The sequence below is a fragment of the Marmota marmota genome, unplaced genomic scaffold, assembly GCF_001458135.2.
Source record: "Marmota marmota marmota unplaced genomic scaffold, marMar, whole genome shotgun sequence".
NCBI lineage: Eukaryota > Metazoa > Chordata > Mammalia > Rodentia > Sciuridae > Marmota > Marmota marmota.
In genome coordinates, this window is record NW_025999960.1 from 13,078,006 (window position 1) to 13,104,583 (window position 26,578).

A 26,578-nucleotide genomic window follows, 5' to 3' on the forward strand; every position below is an offset into this window, starting at 1 on the left:
ATGCTATTTTTTTAAGAACATTCCCATATTGAAGAAAATTCTGCTATATCCTTTCTTTCTTAGGAAACCCCTCACTATAATAGAAGAGAATTATATAAACCAGAAATAATTCTTAGTATTACAATCTCCCAGATTTGATGTAGTGAATAAATAAGAAACAGGTTCAAACTTAAGAATTTATAATTTTTATGCCATTTTCCTGGCAGTTAGGTAGGTATTCCATCAAAAGAGCCTTGTCACATGCAATGGATTCTTTCTCATTGCTTCTAGCCTGAGATGGACCAGGAAGTCTAGCAAAGAAATACAATTTATATCTGAAGGAAAATGATTTAATATGTGGATATTAAAAATAAAAAACACGGGCTGGGGATGTGGCTCAAGTGGTAACGTGCTTGCCTGGCATGCGTGGGGCGCTGGGTTCGATCCTCAACACCACATAAAATACAATAAAGACGTTGTGTCCACCAAAAACTGAAAAATAAATATTGAAAGAAATTCTCTCTGTCACTCCCTCTTCTCTCTCTCTCTCTCTCTTTAAAAAATAAAATAAAATAAAAAATAAAAAACACAAAAATTCACAAATTGTTATAACCTGTTAGCCAGATTGGTCCAGGGCTCATTTCCTTAGATCAGATGACAAAGGTAAAATTGAGTTAATTGAATGTGCATCATCTATTCATCAGGCTGCTTACAGAGGTAATTAAAAGCGTTACACCTACTCAGGTGGATTTTCAGTCTAACCAGGATGTGCACAAACAAATGACTTTGACAGAATGACCTACCATAAAAGGTTAGGTAGCCAAAGAGGGCAGCAAGCAGGTACATGACCAGCATCCCTGTGATGGAAATATTTGACACTGTTTGCATTTTCCTCCGGGACCGACTAAAGATAAAAAGAACATTGAATTTCATTTCTTAAACTTATGAAACATCACTATTTAAAATTAAAACAAAAATAATTATGTCTATTGCTCATTATGAAACCACATTTCTGGTATATAAAGTTACAGCTGATTTAAACTTGTCATAGAGCTAAGGATGATTTGTTTCCTTTTTTCTTAAACATTGTTTCTTTAGTTTTAGAAACAACTATTTCCCTAGAAGAGGGTCTATCAATAAGTAAACTTATCTACTAAATAATTAAAAATGTAATTAACATAAGAATCAAACTGGCTCTTAATGTAGAAAGCTTTTGTATTTCATGATGAGATGAGTTTAATGAGGAAAAGAACCACCTCTTGCTACTGCCAAGAGTTCAGACTATGACAAAGCTTGATACTGTTATGTGAACCACTTCTAGAGACCACACCAGAGGGATGCACCTACCTAGAGTCACTTGCTAGGCTTCTGAAGTATGTGCTATATGTGGTTTTCACAGTAAATCAAAGATATCAAAATAATTGAAGGTGTTCCAAAAATTTGTTATGAGGTCAATCAGAATTATAGGGAAAAGTAATGCTATTGTCTGGGGATAAAAATGTTGAGAATCACTGAGTGATACCCTAACTTAAAGGTAAAGAGGAAAGCTGCTAAAGTGGACTCATACCCACTTGGTCCCCATGTAGGTGCCAACAACCTCAAAGGGAAAAGACTATGAATGAATCATAGGCCATCGGCTGAAAGAAATAAGATTTTCAAGACAGAAAAAGACAATGTAGGCCATATAATGGCTCATCTCTTTAGACAAAGGTTAAGAACTGATTATAAGTGACATCAATGACTTATTAAGGCTACTATAATCATAAGTTTTGGTCTTCATGCATATTATCATTTCCAATCTGTTTACATCACTACTTCTCACCAAAATTCCTATTTAAATACCCTACACCTGCCAAAATCATTAAACCCATTGGCTCCTTTTTCTACCAGCCCTGAACCCCTCCCCTGAACCATTATGGTTGAGGGAGAGGAGACAAGGAAGCAGATAAGGTAATGAAGTGCATAGACTGACTCATACCTTGCTGGTTAAAGCATGTTACTTATAAATGGCTATAGCACTGACTCCCACGAGAGCGCTACAAACCATGATTCCTGGTAAAGCACCATTGAACATATGAGCACATTTTCATAGCAAATTAAGAGCTAAAATGATGGCTCCCTTACTCTTTAAGTTCGCTGTAGATGGGAAGGACCTCAGGGTGGCATACAAAAGCAAATGCTAGGATAGGAATTGCATAGGCCGTCTGTAAAACAAAGACAACACACGTTTAGCATTTCAACACAGATGGCAATTCCAGACCATCTCAGTTCATGAAATAAAAACTCAGAATCTGCATTACTGGGCTCATTAGAGCCTGGGTCTCTCACTTACCCGGGAGTTGAATACAAAGTATTTGGGTTGACACTGGTCATCACCGTGGGCTTTGTATTCCACTCCACTGCCATGAAGAGAGCCCTTGGCCTGATTCTCCTCCAGCCCTGCAGGATTGCGATGGGTGTAATCCATCATGAAGTTCACGCCAGTATCATCAGAGTTATTGGGTAACATGATCACATGCATCGGAAGTGTGTTGTTGAATGTCAGATTTCCAATATTATGATCCAAAACAGGCAGTGGGCAAGGTATTTGGAATTTCTTATAAATCACCTAAACCCAGTTATTAAAAAAAAGAAAGAAAGAAACACAGATTCAAGCTTTTAAGGAAAAACAGTGAAATAAATATCCCTATGTGTGGCTCATTGGGCGGGGATGAGGGAACTCAAGTGTAGATTCCATTTAGATTAATGGACTACGAATGAGGACTCCCTCTAGCCTCTCTCCTAAGGAAAGGGCAGGAACTGTGGTTGGCAGCACTGCCCCCTCGAGTCCACAGGACCTTATTTTGCATGAGCCCATTCTAAGCTTTTCATGCCCTTTCATGACAAAGATGATCATTTCCTTGCTACGTTTCATATCTTTTATTTCTTCAAACTAATAACAACATGGGTCGTCAACAATTCCTTCCTCCTTTGTTTCTTTGGGGAAATGCTTTATACATTTTGCATCCATGATAACGCAAGAAATTTCTCCTTTTAAGATAGGGATAGAACTTCATTTTTAATCCTGCTGTTGTTGCCCTCTATGACTGGATAGAATTGTGGAAAAGGAAATATCTGGTTTGTGCAGATATGGTATCATCTATTCATGTCTCCTGTGGGCCTCCTCACTTTTTTCTCCCTTTTTCTAAATATTGGGTTAATATCATGTACTCTTATCCAAATATTCATCCAGTGTGCCTACAATATACCATTAGCAGTGGCCTTGACATTCTAACTATAACTCAACTATTTTTAAACTTGTGACTACTCTTTTCCTTTTCCAAATTAAAATACAATAAAATTGCTCATGATGCAGGAACTATTTCTAACTAGTGAAGTGCTTGACAAAAAATGGGGACATCAATTTAGTCACACACACCATTTCTTGATTCCCAAGCTACAAGGATTTGGACCACAAGTCACTTACCACACTGAGAAAAAACACCATGCAGGTCAGAGAAAATCCACTAGTATAACCAAGGTAACCTAGGAGTTAGCAGAAATATTTTGAAGGTGAATATGGCATCTGCAAACAGCTTACCTATTAGAATATGAAATAAAAGTAAAAATAGTTTCAATTAGAAAATGACTTTACCTAAATTTTTAAGGAGAGAAAGTGGAAGAATAATTCCCACAGACACAAGTATGACGAGGTAGTTGCCATTGAGGTACCATTCCCTGGGACAGAAAAAGAGATGAGGATATTAGGATCAGAAAAGATGAAGTAGAATGAGTCACTTGATGTTATAAAGAGAACATAAGACATACCCAGTATTTTCTTCAAGTCCCATGAATGCTCTGATTACTTCAGGTAGTTCATATTTAATGATAAAGAGGTAGCTTGACATTGCTAAAATGGAAAATGTGACAGCTTAGTGGTGTGCATGGCACTATAGTCACATGCAAGTTTTAAGGAGTCATGACATTTGGAACACCCATTCTTCTTGGCAAGATGATCATCTAATCCTCCAAACAGAAAGAGAAGCCACTGTGGATTCTGCAGTGCTTCCAAATTCTTTTTTAAAATAGACTCTTGGCCCTGTAGCTCTCACATGTGGACCGTTGCTCAGGGGGTCAATGTCAATTCTGTGTTAGATTCAGCTCCAAGTTTTCAGGGAAGCTTCAACTTCAAACTTTTGCCCTCATTACTTATAAATTATTATGGTATTGAGTGATCCAGGTTTAGTGTCAGGGTCTGACAACATAAGCCATGGGCCAAAAGACTAAGGGCGGAATTGTAGGGCAGAGCTGAAGAGACTCTACATCACTCTGGCCTTCCCCAGGTGAAGACCTGTCTGATCCTCTGTGATCTCCCTGAGGGACAAGCAGTCTCAGACCACTGGTGATTAGATAGAGTCTTCCTGGATTGATAAAAGAATATTAGAATAGCCAAATTATGGAACCAGCCCATGTGCCCATCAACAGACAAACTGATAAAGAAAATAATGGTATATATACATGACAGAATTTTACTCAGCCATGAAGAAGAATGAAATTGTTGACACTTGCTGGTAAATGAATGGAACTGGAGAACATCATGCTAAGTGGAATAAACCAGGCTCAGAAAGTCAAGGATCAAATTTTTTTTTCTCATATGCAGAAGCTAAAGAGAAATAAGGAAATTAAAGAAAAGAGGGACCTCATGAAAAGAGAAGGCAGAACAGTGGAACAGAGGAAGAGGATCAAAGGGTATGGAGGAGGGATAGGAAAGGGAACTGTGGAATGAAACTGAACAAATTATGCTATGTTCACAGATGAATCCCACTTTTATGATTATTCTGCTAAGTGTTAAAACATCTGTGGTGAATGTTAAGTTTTGGTACTATAATGTACCAATTAAAAACACTAAATAGATAAAAGGAAGTAACAGAATAGAGAAAGGTGATTGGAGGAGGAAGGGGAAGTAGTAGGGATTGAAATGGAGCAAATCATCTAATATGCATTTATGAATATGCCAAAATGAACCCCACTATTATATATGACTAGCACCAAGAAAAAAAATATAAAAGATGACAGTTTCTCCCCTTATTTGCCAAGTAAGTTTTTTGGGAGTTTCCTTTTCTACTCCATATTCTAGTCTCCCTTTGTCCAAATAAGAAATCACACAAAGTGGCAAAACTTCATCAGAATCTTGGTAAGTAATATATGAATAATGATGTATTGTTTTGAAAATCTTGGAAAATATATATATATATATATATATATATATATATATATAACATATAATATCTATCTATGTATATATATATATATAACATGTTATATATATAATAAACATGTTTCTCATATATATAACATAGTTTTTGAAAACTGTAGAGATTTATGCCACATCCCTTTACCAGATCTATCCATTCAGTGAAATACATTACTAAATTGTTATTTGATACAAGGTACAAAGTCAAAATTTAAAATAAAACTAACAAATTTTACATAGAAGCTTTGAAGGTATGCTACATCCTCTTCATGAATTTTTGCTAATAGACATTTATTTAAAACAGATATCTGAGTTGTAAATTGAACTACAGTTTTAAAATACTTCCTTAACTTTTAATGAAAGTAATAATGGTGATAAAAATTTCCTGGCATTGTTTAGTTCTGCAAATTACTTCATTTGATCATCCAAAAAGTCCTGTGAGATGATGAGGTATATGTTGTTATCCTATTCTGCAGCTGAGGATAAAGATTTTGAGAAGTTCAATGACATATCCAAGATCACACAGCTTATAAAGGGGAGAACACATCTAAACTACAAGTTTCTTGACTTCTGGATCAGTGCTGCTCTGTTGTCGAAGTGAAATGATTTCTATAATACCAGATGCATCTTCTGTACACACTATTTAGTTAATCTTTACAAAGACCTTGGCTAAAGCTGAGTCTTATGGAGCGTAAACAGGAGATATTTCTGATTAACTGACTCAGTGAGGTCCCATCCAATTTTAGAGCTATTAATTGCTGACTTTCAGTGATGTCACCACTGTTAATGTGTTTGGCCTTTGAAAATTCAGAATTATCCAGATCTGTTTGGGTAATGTCAACATTATTCTGCTAAGTGTTAAAACATCTATGGTGAATGTTAAATTTTTGGTACTCAATATAGCAGAAATGAAGTGTTCCAAACATGGAGTTGCTTAATCAAAAAATACAAGTGGTTTTCCTTAAGCCAAATATACACCAATCATATAAAGTAACAAAAGTGAGAGCATTTTTTGCAGTGGTATTATGAAATTTCATCTCACTCTCTTAAAGCCACACTTCTTGTGTGTGGCTTGACACAGCCCACTGCATAGTTTATTCCATATTTAGAAGCACAACAGTGGCTACACTTTGAATGACTGCTGCTGCCAGCGCACAGCTTGATGAGTTCATGGCAAAATATGCTTATGTCTGGTTATTTTAGTTGTCAAAACAAATAAATTAGATCAACTATGAGGTGATCCTATGAGATGCTTGATACTTTAAATCTTGATAAGGCTAAATATGTGAACCAAATGTAAAGCAGTCTATTTGGTGGGATTCAGGGACTTAGATGTTTATGGCCCAAATCCAGTAAAATGAATGAGACAATCTTGGTGTTACTGCCAAATTCTACCCAAGACTATAATAACGTATAAAGCTATGAAGAGAAATAAACCAAATTGGGGGTTGGGAGCTAAGCTAAAAGTGCATCTTTAGCATGTTTAAGGTCCTAGGTTCAATCCCCAGTACCAAAAGAAAAAAGATAAGAAAGAAAACACATTAAGATATGGTTACATTTTATTTATATGATTACAGTTGTCCATTCTCAAGGGCAGGTATAGTTGGATAGAGGTTATTAAAGGAATTGCTACATTTCAGAAATCCTAGGTAACTCCACTGAGTTCACTTATCAAAAGGGTTGATTTCTTGCAAAGTCTCTGTGCAGATTTATTGATTGCAGCATTATTTGTAATAGTGAAACACTGGAAATGATTCAACTATTCATCAAAAAGTATTTGGTAAACCAAATATGATACATATTGATAATGCAAAAGTTGAAAGTCACAGAGAAAAATAACATGCAAATTCATCTAAGGCACACTGTTAAATAAAAACAGCAAGTCACAAATCAGTATTTATAAGATGATCCAGTATTAACAATATCAATACATTTGCTAAATTTGGAGTAGAAGAAAACCTGGAGCAGTTATTTCTGAGGGTGACTTGCACAAACTTTTCTGGGTATTTTATATATTTATATAATGTTTTAGTTACAATTAGCATAATTTATTTTATAATTATAAAAATACCATTTAAAGTGATCAGAGGGGCTCTAGAGATGTGGCTATTGAAGAAGAGGGAGGAGGGAAACAGGTTCTGAACTAGCCATATGTTATTTATTTCCTCCTCACATTGACCTTATGAGGTTAGAGTATTACTCACTTTCATAGGTGAAAAAATTAAACTCAAAGGAATAAAGTGATTTTTCTCAAGGTCACAGAAAATGATAGAAAAAGTCTCAAAAGCAGGTGCAATAGACTCCAAAAACATTTTTTTCCCTCAAATGTTTTAAAAATACCTTTTTAAAAAAGTAACATTTGTACAACTATATACAAACAGGACCAAGAGAGCCTAGGGGAATCTAACAGCCTAGAGCAGCTATGGACCTGGGGAAGAGAGAGAGGAGAAAAGACTAGTCGGGGTGTATCTGTCAGGGTTGGAGGTCTTCAAGAGACACTGAAGGAGAGGAAACAGTGAGTGTAAAGAAACCCTCATAGAGGAATTTTTAACATGGTAAATTAATACTAGTACTATTGAGAGACTGAATACAATTTGATATGGTTTGATGCCTGTCTCAAATGTATGGGATTGATAATGGGGGGATAGATATGGACATAAAAAGGTCAGCAGAGGAATGTAATGAAGACCCTTATATCCGGCCAATGAGTTTAATTTTACCTTAAAAATAATGAGGAATTTTATGCATAGGAGAAACAGGACTCGATCTGACTTTGAGAAAGTTTATCTTGAGGATGAATCAGACATGGAGGAGGGGGAAACTCAATGCTGGAAGACCAGAAGACTATTGCAATAGTATGAGCTGATATTGCAGATCTCTATGGTCATGAGGATAAAAGGAGAGGAGGGACTTGAGAAGTAAGAGATCAAGTGGACAGGACGTGATATTTGATGGCATATGCTGAGTCAGGGAAAGATGGAAAAGTTTAGGCTGACACAAGATTTCTGGCTTAAAAAACTGGATGGTAGCTGGTGGTGTTTATAGAAGAAAGAACCCAGGAATAGAACAGCAGGTGGGGGGACTGAGTAGGAGGCAAGGAAATAAGAGCTATTATATGAGGATATAGTTGGGACCACATCAGAGATGTCGCCAGAGGATACCTTATTTGATGCCTTCTGGGGGTCAAAGACATCACAGAACTCATATGAAGCTGGTGAGTATCATTCAGAACACTGATGGAAATATTTATTTTTAGGCTCTACTATGGGAATTCTAATTCAGCTGGGATTATAAGAATCTGTAGACCAAGCAATCTGTTGTTATAGAGCTTCTGATGTGAAGATGGGTGTTGGCCTTAGGACAACTAAAAAGCCTCTTCCATGGGCTGGCTCTATGCCAACTGTGCTCAAGGGCCACAGCATTTGGCTATTCCTGCCCCCACTTACCCTATGAAAGGAACTCAGCCATAATTATGGCATATTAACTATTTTGCCAATGCCAGTAACAAGCATTAGTGCTTTCACTTAAAAAGTCATAACATCATAATAGCATTTGAGATCAAGAAAGGTTTTATCCTATATAAACTGAAAAATTCAATTGGTGTGGCCTGGAGTTGTGGCTTAACGGTAGAGTGCTCGCCTAGCTTATGTGCGGGACGCTGGCTTCAATCCTCAGCACCACATAAATAAAATAAAGGTCTGTGTCCACCTACAACTAAAAAAAATTTTTTAAAAATTCAGTTGGTAGATATTTATACACCATTAAATTCCTAGATATTGCTATTTTTAATTATAAATGAATAGCAAATCTATTCCAGAAAGTTTAGTTCGAAGATTTAAGAACCATCTAAACAGCTATTTTTTCTTTTTTAATCTTTAAGGTGCTTGTTCATTGCCATAAGAGTTTTCTTATCCATTGAATATTCTATGGAAAGTTTATGTGGTTTATTGAAAGCTATACCCCCTTACCTCCAATGTTCTGCATTGTAATGGAAATAAAAGCTCCAATTTTTCCTGGCCATCCAAATGCCTTTTCCCCTAATTTTTCATAAATTAATGACCCTACAATGAAAGATAAAATAACCTTGTTAGAAGAAATACTAAAGTATTTCTGCACCAGAGTATCAAACATGTAAGTAAACATTACCTAGAAGTTATAAACCCAAATGAAGCAATGTCAAAAATCAAGAAACAATATAGTAAAATGTTGCCCAGATAGGAAGTGATGGCATCAGGCACTTGAGCTGCAAGTATCCATCAAAATAGTTATTTCTGTCATCCATGATAAGTCTCTCTTTGTCTATTGGGCTTGAACCAGAGCAATTTGCCCAAATAACTAAAAACCTTGAGAGATTTGTCACTGTGGCTAGAAGAGAAGGAAATGTGAAACTGACTAAATCATCTCTGGCTATGGAGCTACATAGACTGAAATACTCTTTTATGAGAATCAAAAAATACGAAGATATTTTATTATCTTAAGATACGAATTTAAGGGTGCATACCTCCTTCCTTGGATGTTTTTAATAAAAGGTGAACTGAATAGAGTGACAATATTGCCACAGCAAGCAGCATGATTCTGTAAAGGGAACAGAGAGTAAAAAATGAGATTTCTATAATAAATGAGATATTGTAATGTTAGATGTTAAAATAACTGATCACTTTCAATCAATAGCTTTCCAAAAGTATGTGTGCTTGGGGAACACTGAGAAATTCTTTTCAGAATGCCACATTCTTCCTTATATGTCACACATCTAGAATTGTCTATATTTTTATAAGTCTAAACCTACATGCTGAAATTCCTAAAATTTTTTAGGGTTATACAATTACAGAATCTGCATTATAACTTAGAAACTAAACATATAGCAAAATTAGCAAATACTACATTTGCTTACTCAGCATGCAGGAATAGGTTTATCATATTTGCAACAACATTTAGAATTGAAGAGCTATACAAGAAATCTAAAATCTAGGAATCCAGAAACCAAAGTATGTGTGTATTGTTTCTTTACTTCTTTTAGTTTATGCTGATCAATATTTCTCTAAATCTTGGAACAGAGTACAAAAATAAGAGTGTAGAAGAATTAACTACATAATAAATGAAGGGACATTACAAATCTTTACCTGAATTTAAAAAAAAAAATCTTTGTGTTTATTTTGCATGATGAGAACACACTAAACATTTTCCCAACAATTGATTCAATCCTTTCGTAATTCCCAATGAGATCAATGCTGCAAATGCACATTTAGAACATGAATTAAACATTTTGTAAGTACTCAAGCTTTATTGTGCTCTTATTTTCCAGAACTGTCTAATCAATGACTTATTCATTTATTTTCCCATATGCTTAATTAATTTAACCTGTTTCTAAAGAATTATGTAAATCAGATTACACAATTTTGTTCAATGGAAAAATAAGCACTCCTGTATTTTAAACATGTACTTACTTTGGCAGAAAATACTACCAGTAAAACCAATGAAATAGTGTCACTTGTTGTGAACAAAGAGAGACAGCTAAATCTATTTTGAGCTAACTGGACACACAAAACAGATCCTATGTGTTAGTGATTTATTTACTCTTGCTAAATTAATCTACTAAATGTTTATAGGTTTAAAATGAGCCCCTTTCAAAAATCAGAATATTCTCCTCCTGTAAAAATGATCTATGGCTCTAGAATTGGGGGAAGTGCTTCCTATTTCTATTCATCAATGATCTGTGTTAACTTCCTAATTAATTTTAATGGCATGTATAATTAATAAGGAGAAGGCAGTCTTTTTGTCTTAGAGGTAGTACACATTGCAAAAGCATACAAATGTAGAATACATTTCCAGGCATTAAGAATCAGATAACAAAAGAGCAACTTTGTTTCAACCATGGCTTAAAAAATTAAGTTGATATAAAAATTCATTCAGCTAAAGAATATTATGTATAAAATAATTTAAAGAACTAACACAAGATAAATATTTATAGTCCTGATCCTCGGCCCTCAAATAGCTGTATGATTATCTAATCACACGTGATGTTCAGAACATAAATAGCATATATTTATAATATAAATGTTGCATTCTTAGACAGTGAACTCTCGAGCTTGCATTTGGGATCAGGATTTGTGTTCACATTGATGCTTCAGACTTTATTCTTGTGAAGAATTCCACTGCTGTCAACCGTGTCTTGACAAATACCAGAATGTCCATTTTGCACATAAATGCCTGTGATTGTCTGTCATGATGTTTTATCCATTCTACAGGTCAGCTAAGTGAGGCTACTACCCTTAGCTCACAGGTTTAGGAATAAGCTCTGTCACTTAGCAAAGATTCTCTGAGCCAAGCACTGAGCCAGGTCTTGGGGAGGTGGGCTCAACTCTCTGGAACTTATAGTCTAGCAAGGGAAATGGACATTAATCAAGTGAATTAGACACACTAAAATACTAAAGCTGTGGTGCGTATATAATGGATTAGGTTAAGTGAGGGAAGGCTGCACTAAGGTGAAGTTGAGATGACATATGAAAAGTTAACTTGATGAAGAAGAAAGGAAAAGTGTTCCAAAGCATGTGCAGAGGCCCAGTGGTGAGAAGGCACATTGCACTTTCATGGGACAGAGAGAAGGAAAGTGTGCTCCATGTATCTGCTGCCCAAGGGCACAGGGAACAGGGCATGAGATAGCACCAAGGCATTTAGGGCTCCTAAGCCTGATTGAATGGGCTACTTTCTCTAAAAATGTGGAAAAAAAATCAGGTTTGCTTTTGGATAATATCTTTTTGACTACTAAACAATTACTTTAGGCATATATTAAACACTGAGATCCTTGTAAAATGGTTTCTCTGGACTAGTAGGGCTGCTCCACCAGTGGTGTCTCCACTAATGCTAGTGTCTACCATATAGTTGGGGGAGCAAGTACTATGATTAGATGGCTCTAGTTACTTCACAGGCTGCTGTTTTATCTAAAAGCAAGATTCTTCCTGCCCACCAAGATCATATTTCAGAGTGTTAACTGAAAGAGCAGCAGGTGTGGACAGACCTCATCACCAAATCCAGATACTTACATGAAAAGTATGATCCCTGTGTTGGCCATGGCATAGGACAAGCCCAAGATTCCACTGCCCATGATGGCGTTGCTCAGGTTGAATGAGGACATTCCAAAGGAAGTCGTTCCAGGATGCTTGAAGGAAAGGAATGTACCATAAGCAAACGTTGGCCAAAGGACCCATCTTTTCCTGGGTCATTCTTATTTTCATATTACCTCTCCTGGTGATTACAGTACCAAATCAAAGACTAAGATAAAATCATCTTATTACTCAACTTCAATAAAAGCATGTACTTTTAAATGGAATGTGATGCTTGATTTTAACATAGAACTCAGTAAAAAAAAAAAGGAAAAAAAGTACAGGTGGTGTAATATAAAAGAGAAAACATGTATGACAGCAGATTACATTTGGGTTAGAATGATTTCTCCAAAAAACAAATAAATTTCATAAATGATTTATGCAGCCATATGGCGAACAGGAAAAACAAGTCCTTATTCCAGTAAGGGCCTGAATAAACAGAGAATGTGCTGACCAAGGCTCGGAAAATTTCAGTCACATTGTTTTCCCACAGAGACCTAGGTACATCAGACACCCTCAGACCTGTTTATTTCCTGAAAGCATAGATTCAACTTACATGTTCATCATCGTAATCTGCCAGCTTCTTTTCCCCAAAAAACCCATTTGTCAGGAACTTCTGGCTTTCAGCGTCTTCATTAGCAAATTGACTAAACACAAAAGGGAAAATAAGAAAGTAACAAAATCTATGTAAATACTCACTCTAAGTAATATTTATGTTTCGGGTGATCTAAGTAACAGAAATAGGAGAGCAAAAATCAATGTAGGAGACAAAACACCTAGAACCTATTTTCTTCTCCTTCACACCAGTGTTTCTTCCAGGCTAGCAACTGAGCTCCATTTATGAAGTGATTTGGGGAGGGAGAGAAGATGTCATGAAGGAGGAAATATTATTTTTAGTTGAAAAATTGCTTCTGCCACATTTCTTCTTTCCCATATTAACGACGCAAGGAAGAGACGAATTGGAACTGATGTTGCACCCACTTATTTCCCTTCCAAAGAAAGGGTACAGGATCATGATTTTGAGTTTTCTAAACTACCACCATGCCATAATCAGATGATTTTATTACTTTAACAACTATTCATTAAATGCCTAGGCACTGTAATCCTCTTCTCCTAGATGCCCAAAATATCCCTGTGAGAGGAACTTTCATGATCCTACTCCAAAGATGAGAGAACTGTGGCTCAGAAAAGTGAAGGAGCCCTGCCTCCACTGCCAGACTCAAGTCCATAGCCTTCCATGACATCACACAGCCTGGACAGAGCCCTAGAGCTGGCATTTCCTCTTTGCTGGTTCTGTTTATTTATATCTAAGATACATATGTTAGATGGTAGCTCTGTATTAATTTGGTTGTTTGTGTGTGTGTGTGCTGATTACTCTGAAAATGTACCTGAGTTACCATTAGATAAAGGATTAAACTAAGAAAATTGTTCATAAAAAAAAAAAGTTCAATGACTTGATAGAGGAGTTGGGAGGGAAATGGGACTCCAAAATGTTGCTAGGCACAGAACATTGCAATTATGGTCTACTTGGGCACAGCCTGGAAGCTGCACACTTTGTTCCTAATGCCACCTCCTTACTGTACTGGTAAGCTTTTGGAGTTACATGCCAGAAGCTTAGAGGCTATAGACAGGGGGCCAGCCACATTTCCAAAGGCTTGGCTAATGAAACAGCTGCCAGTGTTGCATTTTTACCCACCAAAATACCACAGGATTTTTTGTTGTTTTACATAAAATATTCAACTATGCACAATTCTTAAAAAAAATGCTTTATGAATAAGATTGCAATTCTTAGGGGAATTTCTTGCATTACAGAGTAAGATAGAATAATTGGAGTGTATTTTATGAAAATAACAGTTATAATGCTATATTTTTCTCTTCAGAATATATAAATCTTTCACCCTTTACTAAAATAAACCTTAGAAATGAAGTGGAAAAGAATTATTATTAGAGAGAAGTACGAATTATCTTTCATAATTAAGAGTTAATCCTGAAAATCATCTGGTGAGGATGAGAATGACAGAGTCATTCTCTGAGGATACAGAGCAAGACAAGGTGCAGAGAGAAACAGTAGACAAAACCCACCAAGCGTTATGTGCTATTCCTGGAGACTCCAGGGGAAGAGAGTTCTGAGTGTACAGACTGAGAATATTTCCTGCTGTTCTCCTCCCCCATGTTTCTCTCAGCAAACACAATGCCTTCAAACCTGTTGCCTTCTTCCATTTCCACACTCCCTCCACCATCTTTTTGGGATTTACTTTAATAGTCTGTAGTTCATATACTTGCTTTATGAGGAACTGCTATAGGGGGCTCCTAGCCGGAAACTGAGATAATAGGATAAAATAGGACCAAGGACTATAAAAACAAGTGTCACTTAAAAGTGGAATTTAAACTCAGGAATATTCAATGTTCTATTTTTTGCTTTAATCAATAAACTAGAATTTCTAGTCCATGAGTAATTTTTAAAATTTAAAATTTAAAAGAAAACAGATCGCTTTTAAGGCATTTTGCATATTCCTATTTTGGCATGAGATGAGTTATAGCCATAGAACATGCCAAAATTATATAAAATACATGAGAAATGTCCCCAGTGTGTCAAATGTTTTTGGTACCAAACCTATAATGTATTGAAAACATAAGTAAAATGATCCCAAATAAATGCAATATGTTGAATCTCTCAAAACTTTACATTTAAAGGTTCAATCCAAACCAAACATAAACAAAACCTATCTTTTAAAAGTGATCATAAAATTGCAAAATGATGACCTGTGTTTGAGCCAGGAGTTAAAGGTAAGTCATTGTGTGTGGTCCTTGTATAAAACACAACAAAAACATTGTGGTTCTTTTCATTAGGGCTTTGAAGGCCAAATGGAATTGCTCCAATATCCCCTTCAGCTCAGGCAATCTCTGCTGAGTTCTTATTTGTGTATATTCCTTTCAGAATAAAAAAAGCCTGCAGATTTTGAACAATTTACTAAGGGACATGACATGAAAGAAAATGCACAAGCATTTATTGAATACCATTTGTATTCCAGGAACTCATTTAATCCTTAGAAAAGTAGATATTGGTTTTCTAGTGTATACTTTTAAATTAAGCTCAAAGAAGATAGATGTTTTCTAAAGTCAAGTCCCTACCCTACAGAATCTACCACAAGACTCACCCAATTTACAAATTGCCCTGATTTATATCTCAATGGCCTCTCTAGTTCAACAACCCTCAAATTCCTTGCACTGACCTACTAGGAATGCCTCCTCCTGAAAGCCCTTCTAGGATGATGTGAATGAAGAAGACCTTGAGGATAATATTTTTTACTTCAGGCTTAGATTTGATCAAAAGATTCCCTTCTGAGCATCTTTAATTATGTACAACTTGTGTTATATAATGCTTTGTGGGAAATTAACTTACTTATTGAATAACTATAGTGCGGAGGTCATTAACCTGTGAAAATGATATGATTATTATCTAATTGCAGGGAAGGTTGCACAAAGGAGGAATGGTCACTGGGGGAGTAGAGGCATTTGGAGAAGGCTTCCCAGGAGAACTGACATTGAGCTGATTCTTGAAGAATGAGAGGTATCACAAGAAAGAAAAGGGAAGTGGGTGGATTCTAGCAGATGGAACAGAATGAGTGAAGACAGGCGGGTACATAAGAGGAGGGCAAGAACAGGACAGGTAAGGTCGGTCAGGGGCAGATCATGAAGGGCCTCACATACCAAGCAGTGTACAGTTGCATCTAATAGCTAAGGTGGATTCATGGGAGAGCTTTATCCAAGGACGGAACATAACCCAATATGCAATTACAGAAGATTACTCTTGTGGAAGTGAGAAGGGCTAGACAGAAGAGAACAGAATGTCAGATGGACAGACAAAGCAGGGCTGCTCTGACAGACAAGTGAGAGAGGATGAAAGCCTAAAGATGACAATGGAATGGATAGACAGAAGAAGGTGATTTGAAATATTAATTAGGTAAAAATGACTGTATACAGACGGCCATTGGATGTGTGGTCTGGGAGAAGGTACGCATCTACGATGGATCCTGAGTTGATTGATTCCAAGGTTGATGGTGATTTTCAGCAGGATGGGGATAACTTGAGGAGGAACAGGTTTTGAAGAGAATGACAGGAATTTGATATTAAACAAGTCTGACTTTAGGAATGAAGTATTTCAGACACATTAGTCATCCAGTAGAAGTGTGTATCAGTAGGCCATTAAATATAATGATCTGAAACTTGGTTGTGAAATAACAGGCTGGGAATGTGGCATCTGAGTGGGTGACCCCATGATGGTTACAATGAGCTTGCTCAGAGGACACCTAGAAAAGGATCGCTATCGAACCCTGGGGATGAAGCAACACTCAAGGGCAAGCAAGGGAAGACGACTCTGAGAAACAATAGTTCTAAAATGAAGTTCAGTGCTCAGCTAATATAATCAAACTATAGGCAACATTATTAGTGGAGAAAAGGACATGAAGTCACACAAAGGGTTGACATTTTATTACTATATCAGGAAACTGGTATGTTGACATCCAGGCCATTGTGATCTCCAATTTGTAATAAATCCAGTTCTTCCCAATGACACCCTTGTTTTCCACATCCAGAAGTCAGTCTTGCTTTTGCATGGAGCTGGTGATTTTTAACCCCATACCTGCTTATTGCTGCCTTTTCTGAACTGCCCATCCCTGTGTAGCTGTCTTGAGTACTTTCTCCACCGCTGCTGCTCTCATCATCAGGCTCGATGTTGACATTGCTCAGCTCCATGGGATCCATTTGACCTGTCAGCGCTTTCCTGTCCACGCACGCCTCCTTCAGTGTAAATAATATACTGACCCTTCAGTTTAAGGCTCTTCTACTTTGTGTTGATGTTCAGAACGCTGTGTTCTGCAAACAGAACACAAAATAAATCATTATCATTTTCTTTAAATTAGAATAATAAATATGAATCTCTTACTTTGAAGGTGCTTGCTGTCAAACATGGAAAGGAAGTAAACTCCTAAGAACTTTACATAAATATATCCCCAGAGTTTCCTTGGCTTCATATAGAAAAGAAGAAGAAGAAAACTTACAAAAAGCTGCTAAGCCAGTAGATACTTAACAAGTGCCTATGCATAATGAACATGACAGGTGCTTTGCTAGTCACCATAGGAAGAAAGAGAAATTGTAAGATGTGGCAGCAGTCATCACAAAGATTTGGGTATTTGGAAGCAGACTGCATGATTTCCTGTTGACAAAGGAAGATCTAACAATAATTAGATCTAACAATAATTAGCAATAATTAGAAAGAAAATTACTGCCTGAATTTAACTGAGTGTGAAAGAATGAAAACAACCTACACATTGATTAACATGCAACCCAGGATAGGATCAAGGTTAGGAAGCCACTTTCTAGGCATCTGTATCCTGAAGCCAACATTAAGAATAGTAACAAACGAAAGCCAGGTTTACCTTTGAATCAGCATCAGTCACCATCCATATCAAATTAAAATGCATTTTAACAACCAGAAAACGACAGCTTTTAGGTTCTGCTCACTGGATCTCAGTACAAGTCATTTAACTTTTTGGGGCCTCATTTTCTCAAAGTGCAAATGGCTTTGCGTTTTTAAAAAAAATTGCCATGTATCCATTTTATGTTGTTGATACAATGTCTTCTGAAATGTTTACTATTTAATTCATTCAATCATTCTTGAACCATTATATGGGAGAAATATGATCACTGTTGAAAGGAGTGGTTCTGAAATGTGATTTCACATTTGATCAGGAAATCCAAGCAGAAAAACTAACAGAAAAGTTGCTCTAGATCTTACAAAAATCCATAAATCCCCTCACAAACATTTAACAACCATATAGCAATGCCTCCTTAATGCAGTGCCAGACTGAGCACCTGGAAGGCAGCTCACACTTGGGATGAGTTCATAACCCCAAACTACAAGCCACAGAAGTCCACACAGGGAAACTCTCTCATATGATTGTCAATAGGCACAAGAAACAATAATATTCACATTTGAGGAACTACAATTAGCAAAGTGATTTAAAAGACTTTTAAATTATTAAGAATAAAAAGCATTAGTAATAGACCTCTGGAAATTACTCAAATTATAGCACAGGAGCTAAAGAAAGAAAGATATTGAAGGAGCTGTTAAGAGATATTGTGGGAAAAGAATAAAAGAGATGGAACAAATATAAAATGGTAAAGAATCATCCAGAGGAAGCAACTCTCAGAATTTAAAACAGCACAGGCATTCCAAGGAGGAGGAATCATTCGTCACTAATACCAGGCAGTCTAAATTCATTACATTAAAAGTCAAAAGAAGATGCTTAAAAGCTACCAGAGAGAATGAAGACATGCATATGTTAAAAGAAAAAAAATAGAAACTCATATCAAATGAGTATGAAGGTTTCCCTCATCTATCACACATTACCAGCCTCACTTCTCAGCAGCAGCCAAACTGTTTCTGTTCTTATTTCTTCATTTAAAGTTAGCTGTTCTAAATTTAAATAATTCACTGAAACCCCTCTGACCCAGGTTTTCTGCTACTCACCATAGGACAATGTTGAGAATTACAACACACGATTGCTGTAAAGCAATTCATCTGTTATAATTTGTCAGTAGGTTGCTTCTAAACACAGAAAACCAATAATCAAGATTTATATTATGATCGAATAAATAGAATCACTCGAAGAACTAAGTGGAGTATTTGACTACATAATAAATGAATCATTGTAAACATATTTATTAACTAAAATAATTAGAAGTGTAGAAAGAGGGTAGAAAGAAGTATGCTAATGTCCTTATCTTTTTTGAGTTACCAGTCTGGGACTGATAAACTGAGTCAGAGGGGTTTTGATTATATTCAAGTATAATTCTTCCATGTCACATCCAAAATAACAAACTTATCTTCAACCATATCCATGTGACTTTTCAACTTAACTATTCAAGCAACTATTTTTCTTAATCATGTTTTTAATTTTTATTCATAATTTGTTCTTTTGTTTAGTTTTATGGATGCAACATTTCCTCAAATATTTTTTTTCTTTTCTTCTTCTTCTTCTTTTTTTTTTTTTTGTGGTGTGTGTGTGTGTGTGTGTATTACTAGGGTTCAAACTCAGGGCTTCATGCATGTGAGACAAGCCCTTTACTACTGAGCCACATCCCTGGCCCCTTCCCAAATCTTTTATAAGGATATTGATGGGAAACTTTCAGAAGTTCCTTGTTTCTTCTGGGGCAGTTACTCTGTTTGCTTGTTGTTGTTCTTCTCTTTCATGCTGCTGGTTTACCTAAAATTCTTATAATCCTTGGTTGTCTGTTCATAGTTATGAATGAAGGAGTGGACGGGTTACTTTAGACAGCTAGTGCTTGGGGTTTCTCAGACATTTTATCAGCTCATTTCACTGCTTCCTTGCAGGTCTCTGTAAGTGGCTCCTTTGTGGCTTGTGTGTGTGTGAGAACTTCACTCCTGGGCACAGCTGCCACTCTAGGAGAGATTACTCTGGGGATGAAATATATTATCCAGGGAGTGGAGTATCTATATCTGCTTGTTAGACCTCTTTGTCTTTTATGGAGGCCCTAATGCTAATTCTATAGTCTTTTCTTTACAGCTTTTCTTTATAAACACAATCAGAGATTTATTTTATGGGCAAAACCAGCAGCCCTAACAGACCATCACATCCAAAGTGAGGTTCCTTGCTGAGTCCTATCACTGTTTTCCTCTAATCTATGCCTCTTTGAATTTGTTGACTTAACTTGGAGCTGCTACAGAGCTCCCTTCAGAAAAAAAAAAACACACTTATCCTGGTTCCTTTCCTAATTCTCAAACTATCCAAACTTAAATCATTTCCAACTTCTGGGAATTCTTTAAAAAAAAAAATCTGTTTATTGATGACACTGCTATTATTTTTCACAGTTTTTGTGGGCTTGTTCTTTTAAGAAGCATAATTTTGGTTGAGGTTTCATTGCTTGATTTCTTCAAGGCTACATCCTAAGCCCTCTTCTTTCAATCTACTGCTAAGACTTAACACACACTGATGGTTAATTTTATGTGTCAACTTGGCTCAGCTAAAGGACAGCCAGAAAGCTGGTAAGACATTATTTCTGAATGTGTCTGGGAGGGTATTTATGGAAGAGATTGGCCTTTGAATCAGTAGACCTGGTAAAGAATATCAGCCGGCTGTAATGTGGACAGGCATCATCCAAGGGGTTGAGGGCCTGAACAGAATAAAAAGGTAGAGAAGGACAAATTGACTCTCCTAGGCCTGGGACATCCATCCTTTGCCCTTAGATATTGGAGTTCCTATTCTTAGAGCTTCATATTCAGGGACTTAGGAAAAGCCTGGGCTGAAGACGGAACTTGAGGAGTCTTTGAGGACCACAGAGTTATTGATGTAAGCGCCTGCCCTGAGTCCAGTGGCATAGTTGACACCTACATATCTGAAGACAGTTTAAATTCAATGTGCCTAAAATCTACCTTGTGATAGTTCCCTTCTTTCAGTGTTTCCTATTCAAAAACTGCTGCACTATTTATTCAATTATTTAAGCCAGAGTTCAAGAGTCTTCTGTTTGAAATTTTTCTTCCTTATCCCCAACATCCAGTCCTTAAGAAAGTCTGATCCACTTTACAGCTAATGGAAGTATTTCTCGAGTTAGTCTCCTTTCCATTTCTTCCACCATCACTCTTGCTAAGCTACCATCATTTCTTAGTGTGTACTTTAACAGCCTCCTAACTGAGCTCCTGGATGCCTCTCTAACTGTCCTATTCATCCTCCACACAAAAGCCAAAGTGATCTTCAAACAGCAACATCATAGATCATAACATTTCTTTGCTTCAAACCCTTTAATGTCATCCCTTTATTTTTTAAGAGAGAGAGAGAGAGAGAGAGAGAGAGAGAGAGAGAGAGAGAGAATTTTTTAATATTTATTTTTCAGTTTTCGGTGGACACAACATCTTTATTTTATTTTTTTATGTGGTGCTGAGGATCGAATCCAGCGCCCCGTGCATGCCAGGTAAGCACGTTACCGCTTGAGCCACATCCCCAGCCCACATCCCTTTATTTTTAAATAAAATCCCAAACTCTCAACAAGCCCAGTGTGTTAGCTTTTCATTGCAGTAACAAAATAACTGATATACACAACTTAGAAGGAGGATAGATTTATTTTAGCTCATAGTTACAGAGGTCTCAGTCCATGGTTGGATGGCTTCCTTGCTTTGGGCTTAAGGCAAGGGAGAACACCATGGTGGAAGGGTGTGGTGAAGGAATGTTGTTCAGCTAATGGCATCCAGGAAGTGGGGGGAGGGAGGAAGAGATGCAGAGAAAGAGATATAGAGGAACAGAGAAGGGACCAAGGACAAGATGATATTCCCAAGGGCATGACCCCTCCTAAGGATCCATTCTTTCTATTAAGTCCCACTTCCCTCAGCCTCTGCTACCTTCCAATAGTCTATTCAGTGATCAACTGATTAATCCACTAATGAGGTCAGAGAACTCATGATCCAATAACTTCCCAAAAGTCCCAACTCTGAATATTGCTGCATTGGGGACCAAGCCTTCAATATATGAATCTGTGGGGGACACACATCCAAACAACATCCAGCAAGGTTCCACATAGTCCACCCACCTCTCTGAGCTATACACTCCCCTTCTCAGTGTTCTAGATACACTATTCTTTGAGTTTCAGGAATGCACTGGACCGTGTTCTCTAACATGTCAGGCTATTTGCACATGCTGTTCACAGTGGCTAATTTTGTTCCTATTCCAGATGAGTCATGGAGACACAGGCTCAGAGGACGCCAGACTCTGCCATCTCTGTATTGCTATCTCTCCTAAAGAGAATTAAAGTTTGTACTGGGAACAGGAATTCTGGCCATAGTGACACACAGAGCTGGGTATAAATCCTGACCATGTTATTTAACTTCTGACCTTTTCATCTTCTGCAAAATGAGGGTATTATTGTTTCCCACAAAAGTAACACTGTGTGGATCTAAATGAGATAATGTATGTCAAAGTTTGGCATCTACTAGCCCCTCAATACATTCACATTCTTTTCCCCTCAGAATCCTATCGATGATTGCATCTGCACACAAACAGACAACGCATTTCATATGCTTAATTTATCTCAGGCACTTCTAAAAGAGGGCTTTATAGTTCTCATAATTTTCATAAACATCGCAAGCAAGATAGGTCCTCCTTCACAGATAAGAAAATTAAGACTTAATTTAATGCTATTTTTACCATACATGAAACATTCCTCTGGTTCTCTTTTGAAGGTGATACATCCCATGAAATAGAGCTTAAGAGCTTAGCCCATAGTCCTAATTTTGGTCCTTGTCATGGGAACTCTCACAAAAGTTAGAAAACATTTTCATAGCTCGTATTTTTGCCTCTGAACATTCTTATTACTAGCCTGTTTTAAGGGAATAGCAGCCCAAAGCACATTTTTAAAAATCATTAGAACATTATGAGAAATGAAATATTCTGAATCCTTTGCCTGCAGCACCAAGGGTGTACCTTGAAGTATTTAGCCTGCATTGTGAATGCTAAAATTTAGTTGCATGATTACTCACATTATTATATTTCAATTTTGGAATGTTTCACAGATGGTATTTATTTATTCATTTGTTCAAACCATATTGAGAATGAAACATGAGCCAGAAATTATGAAAGTTACAGAAAATGAATAAGACAATTCCTGCACCTGAGGAACTCGGCCTATGAGTGCAAACAGAGTTTGGAATGAACTATATAATATACATAAGGAACATCTTTGCTATTTTTCCTCTGGATAAATTCTTATTGAACTACACAGTGAATCACTGCAGGAGCAGAGTAGAAAAGCATGATGTTGACAAACGCCATCACTGACTCAAAGATACAATTTCCATAGGCTTAAATTCTTCCACTGCTCCCCCGTCTGAGTACATGGCGCCTCTATTCGCCCATTCACCCATTGGAGAAATCTACCCATCATCATTGACACCTCTCATCCGCTGTCTGTCACCTCTCTACTCATTTCAAACCTATCACCAAGTCCGATCAGTCCTTCTTTCAACATATATTTAAAATCCACCACTTCTACCTCCATGGCTGCCGTTATTCCAGATAACTTCCTAACAGTCCCATGGTGATTTTCTCTTGGATTTTTGAGTCAAATGTCCTAATATCCTGTGAGGCTCTACATCCTCTTACCCAGGCACAGCCATCTAGCCCCAGGTGGAATCACAGCTTCTCTCCTTCTCTGAATCCAATGGGCTTCTTTCATTTCCCCATTACGACCTCAGGACCTTTCAACCCAGCGGGGCTCCCTGCATGGAATGAACTTCTACACATTCTTAATGGGGGTGTCTCCTGATGTTCACTAAGACAACCTAAACATCTTTAAAGGCCATGTGGTCAGAGAATCCTTCCTTGACTCCCATAACGAAGCTAGATCCTCATTGTATGCTCCTGTAGCATGTTCTCCTTTCCCTCGGAGTTCTCATCACTCTCTGTACCTACATTTTTATGTATGTAATTATTTAACAAAGAATTGTCTTTCCCTCTAGGCAGGAAGCTTCACAAGGGTGGAACAGTGCTGGGACTGTAGACTCTACCTGCCCCCAGCGTCTAGGTGCCTGATGTCATATTCTACTAAGACCAACATGCTTTGAAGTGATCTCCATTATAGATACAGGCATGCACTCCTGTGGCAGTTGTAGGGATTAATAGTTCAAGATAAAATGGAACTGTTTTCCTGCTCACCAGGAAAAAGAACAGCTTTTTGCTCAAAGATAGTCAAAGTATTTCTAAAAGAAAGATCAAATTTGATTTGACAGATGTTTTTGTAGTTCAGCCTTCCAGCCCATTAAGTTTCCCTGTGATACAAAGAGGTCTTATAGAAAACGATTGGATATTCCAATACAGAGGTCAACAGCACTGCCGATTCAATTGACCCATTCGTGGAGCTAGAAAATCAAAGCTTGAAGCAAAAGTACTTAGAATACTATCAGGTTAGAAGACTTCCATTTTTATCACATTTATTAAGAGTAATCTAGGAGCTGGGGATGTGGCTCAGTGGTACAGTACTTGCTGAGCAGGTGTGAAGCCCTGGGTTCCATCCCTAGGACTACCTAAAAAATCAAAACAACAACAATATCAAAAGAAAAGGAAATATCTAGATGTCCTAAGTAACTGATTCCTTACATCCAAATTCTAGTACATTTTAATGTCCTGTTGTGTGAGTGGTTACCTAACACACTGAGGATGGAAGATTCTCAAAACAGTAAATTTCTCAAATTTTACATGCGTGGCTCAACTTGAAAGAAAGATACCAAATCAGGTAAGCAAAACTGTTCTTGAGTCAAGAAGCAGAAGTTATGACCTTCTTGTAGGTACTGCAAACATTTATTTTGCTGGTAAATCCAGGTGGAAAGAGAGCTATCATCATCAGCATAGACTTCCCACCATCACTATTGGTCTGATCTCTCACACCAACCCAGAACTCACAAGTCTACTCTGACATCTAGTTTAGGTAGCAGACAGCTCACATGGCATTTATCATTGAGCAAGTGAGGATAGCTGGTCATGCAACTTCGGAAAGTCAAGTATCTTACATCCAAGGGACTAATTTAAAGTGACATCTAACTTATACCTCAGATAGATGACTACGGCTTTTTAATGCTTTTTAATGCTATTTTTTAATAGCATTTTTTTTTAACTTTTAAGCCTATCTAATATTGCCATTATGTTAAGTTCGTTTAATATCCCAGCAATTCCATTCTAGTCACACTTCAACAGTAAGGTAGCCTGTTAGTCTGCGGCACAGTTTCTCACAGAAATTAGCTTCCATGAGACATTCAGTCTGAGGTGGAATGTCTTAGAGAGGAAACTTGCCAATAACAATAGGGCCTTCTTTACTTGACTATTTCCTATTGCTGGTGCTAATATTTTAGCATTTCCATTCCTTTCCCCTACTGAGATGCAGCTTAGAAATAGCATCTGGAAAGATCTAGAAAAGGCACAATAACTAACCCTATGCTGAGGTCTCTTCCCTGAGCTAAAACACTACCTTCTGGCTAATATAAGAATTAAAGCATTATATTTGAATGTTCTTTTTTTTTTCCCAGACAGGCTTTCCAGATCTGTTCTTAGAAGACATAGATTTTTTTAATCATCTAATTCTGAAATAAATTTGAGATCATATTTTTTCCAAACAGTAGTTAGCTTGCAGAATATTCAAGGATATGTAGCATCTATGTTATTATCACTGTGACTCTTCATGCTGTACATTTTAAATGCATAACAGCTAATAAACTGGATGCAGTAAATTCTGAAATATTTATATTCTATATAATAGATAGTAGGCCACCCCACAGGTACTTGTTTTTCTTTTGGAAAAAAAAATTGTTGTTACTTTATTTAAAGTAACTCATATTAAAAATAATTGCTTCCATAACCTTTTCTTTAATTAACTTATTTATTTATTTATTTATTCTAATTTGTTATACATGACAGCAGAATGCATTTCGATTCTTAGTACATAAATGGAGCACAATTTTTCATTTCTCGGGTTGTACTCAAAGTAGAGTCACACCATTTGTGTCTTCATACATGTACCTAGAGGAATGAAGTCCATTTCATTCCGCCATATTTCCTACCCCCATCCCCTCTCCTTTGCCCTATCTGAAGTTCCTCCATTCCTCACATGCTCCCCTACGCCATTATAGTTCATAACCTTTAAAACATATTGTATAACTTAGTTAAAGAAAACTCCAGAGAGTGATCAAAAGTACATTTTTTTCCAGAACTTCCAATATTGCCGATGTATTTCTTAGGAATCTATGTAAAATTCTATCAAGAAAATCCCAGAACATGATGTAAATATAAATATGAACAGGAGGTTCTTGAACTGTAAAATAAACAGCAATCTTTTATAGAAAACACACCTAAATTTCTTCAGTTTGTCCAAATATTACAACCGCTGTGTAGCCCAATCAATGTCCATGAGTATGATATATTCCTTCAGTTCAAATATTTTTCAATTTTGCTATTGTCTGGGCTTTTAATACAGATCACCATCATATACTCTGCAAGATGCTTAAGACACAACTAAACTTAAATCCACTGGGAATTTTCCCTTTCTGATTAATAAATTTGAAGCAAACAAGCCCTGTTTTTAGGTAATCAATTCTAGTCCTTCAAAAACTAAAGCTATGTTTATATTCTATACAATTCCCCAGTTTCTTCTAGTAACTTTGTTCTAAAAATTCTTTTTTAAATGGTCCAATTGAGAAGATAAGGTAAGA

General features: G+C 36.8%; 1 protein-coding gene across 3 annotated transcripts in view; it reads right to left on the minus strand.

The window, feature by feature from the left end:
- The window catches only part of Slc38a4 (solute carrier family 38 member 4), a 64,247-nt gene that overhangs the window by 12,161 nt on the left and 25,508 nt on the right, over positions 1 to 26,578 (minus strand). For all 3 annotated transcript variants that reach the window (XM_015493249.2, XM_015493248.2, XM_048802588.1), the window contains exons 2-12: positions 16,955 to 17,187; positions 12,869 to 12,959; positions 12,253 to 12,368; positions 9,714 to 9,787; positions 9,181 to 9,273; positions 3,787 to 3,868; positions 3,614 to 3,696; positions 3,446 to 3,504; positions 2,312 to 2,587; positions 2,104 to 2,183; positions 783 to 883 (exon numbers count right to left, since the gene is read on the minus strand). In XM_015493249.2, coding sequence (XP_015348735.1) covers positions 783 to 883; positions 2,104 to 2,183; positions 2,312 to 2,587; positions 3,446 to 3,504; positions 3,614 to 3,696; positions 3,787 to 3,868; positions 9,181 to 9,273; positions 9,714 to 9,787; positions 12,253 to 12,368; positions 12,869 to 12,959; positions 16,955 to 17,076 — 1,177 coding nt within the window. In that variant the 5' untranslated portion in view covers positions 17,077 to 17,187. The remainder of the gene's footprint in view (positions 1 to 782; positions 884 to 2,103; positions 2,184 to 2,311; positions 2,588 to 3,445; positions 3,505 to 3,613; positions 3,697 to 3,786; positions 3,869 to 9,180; positions 9,274 to 9,713; positions 9,788 to 12,252; positions 12,369 to 12,868; positions 12,960 to 16,954; positions 17,188 to 26,578) is intronic.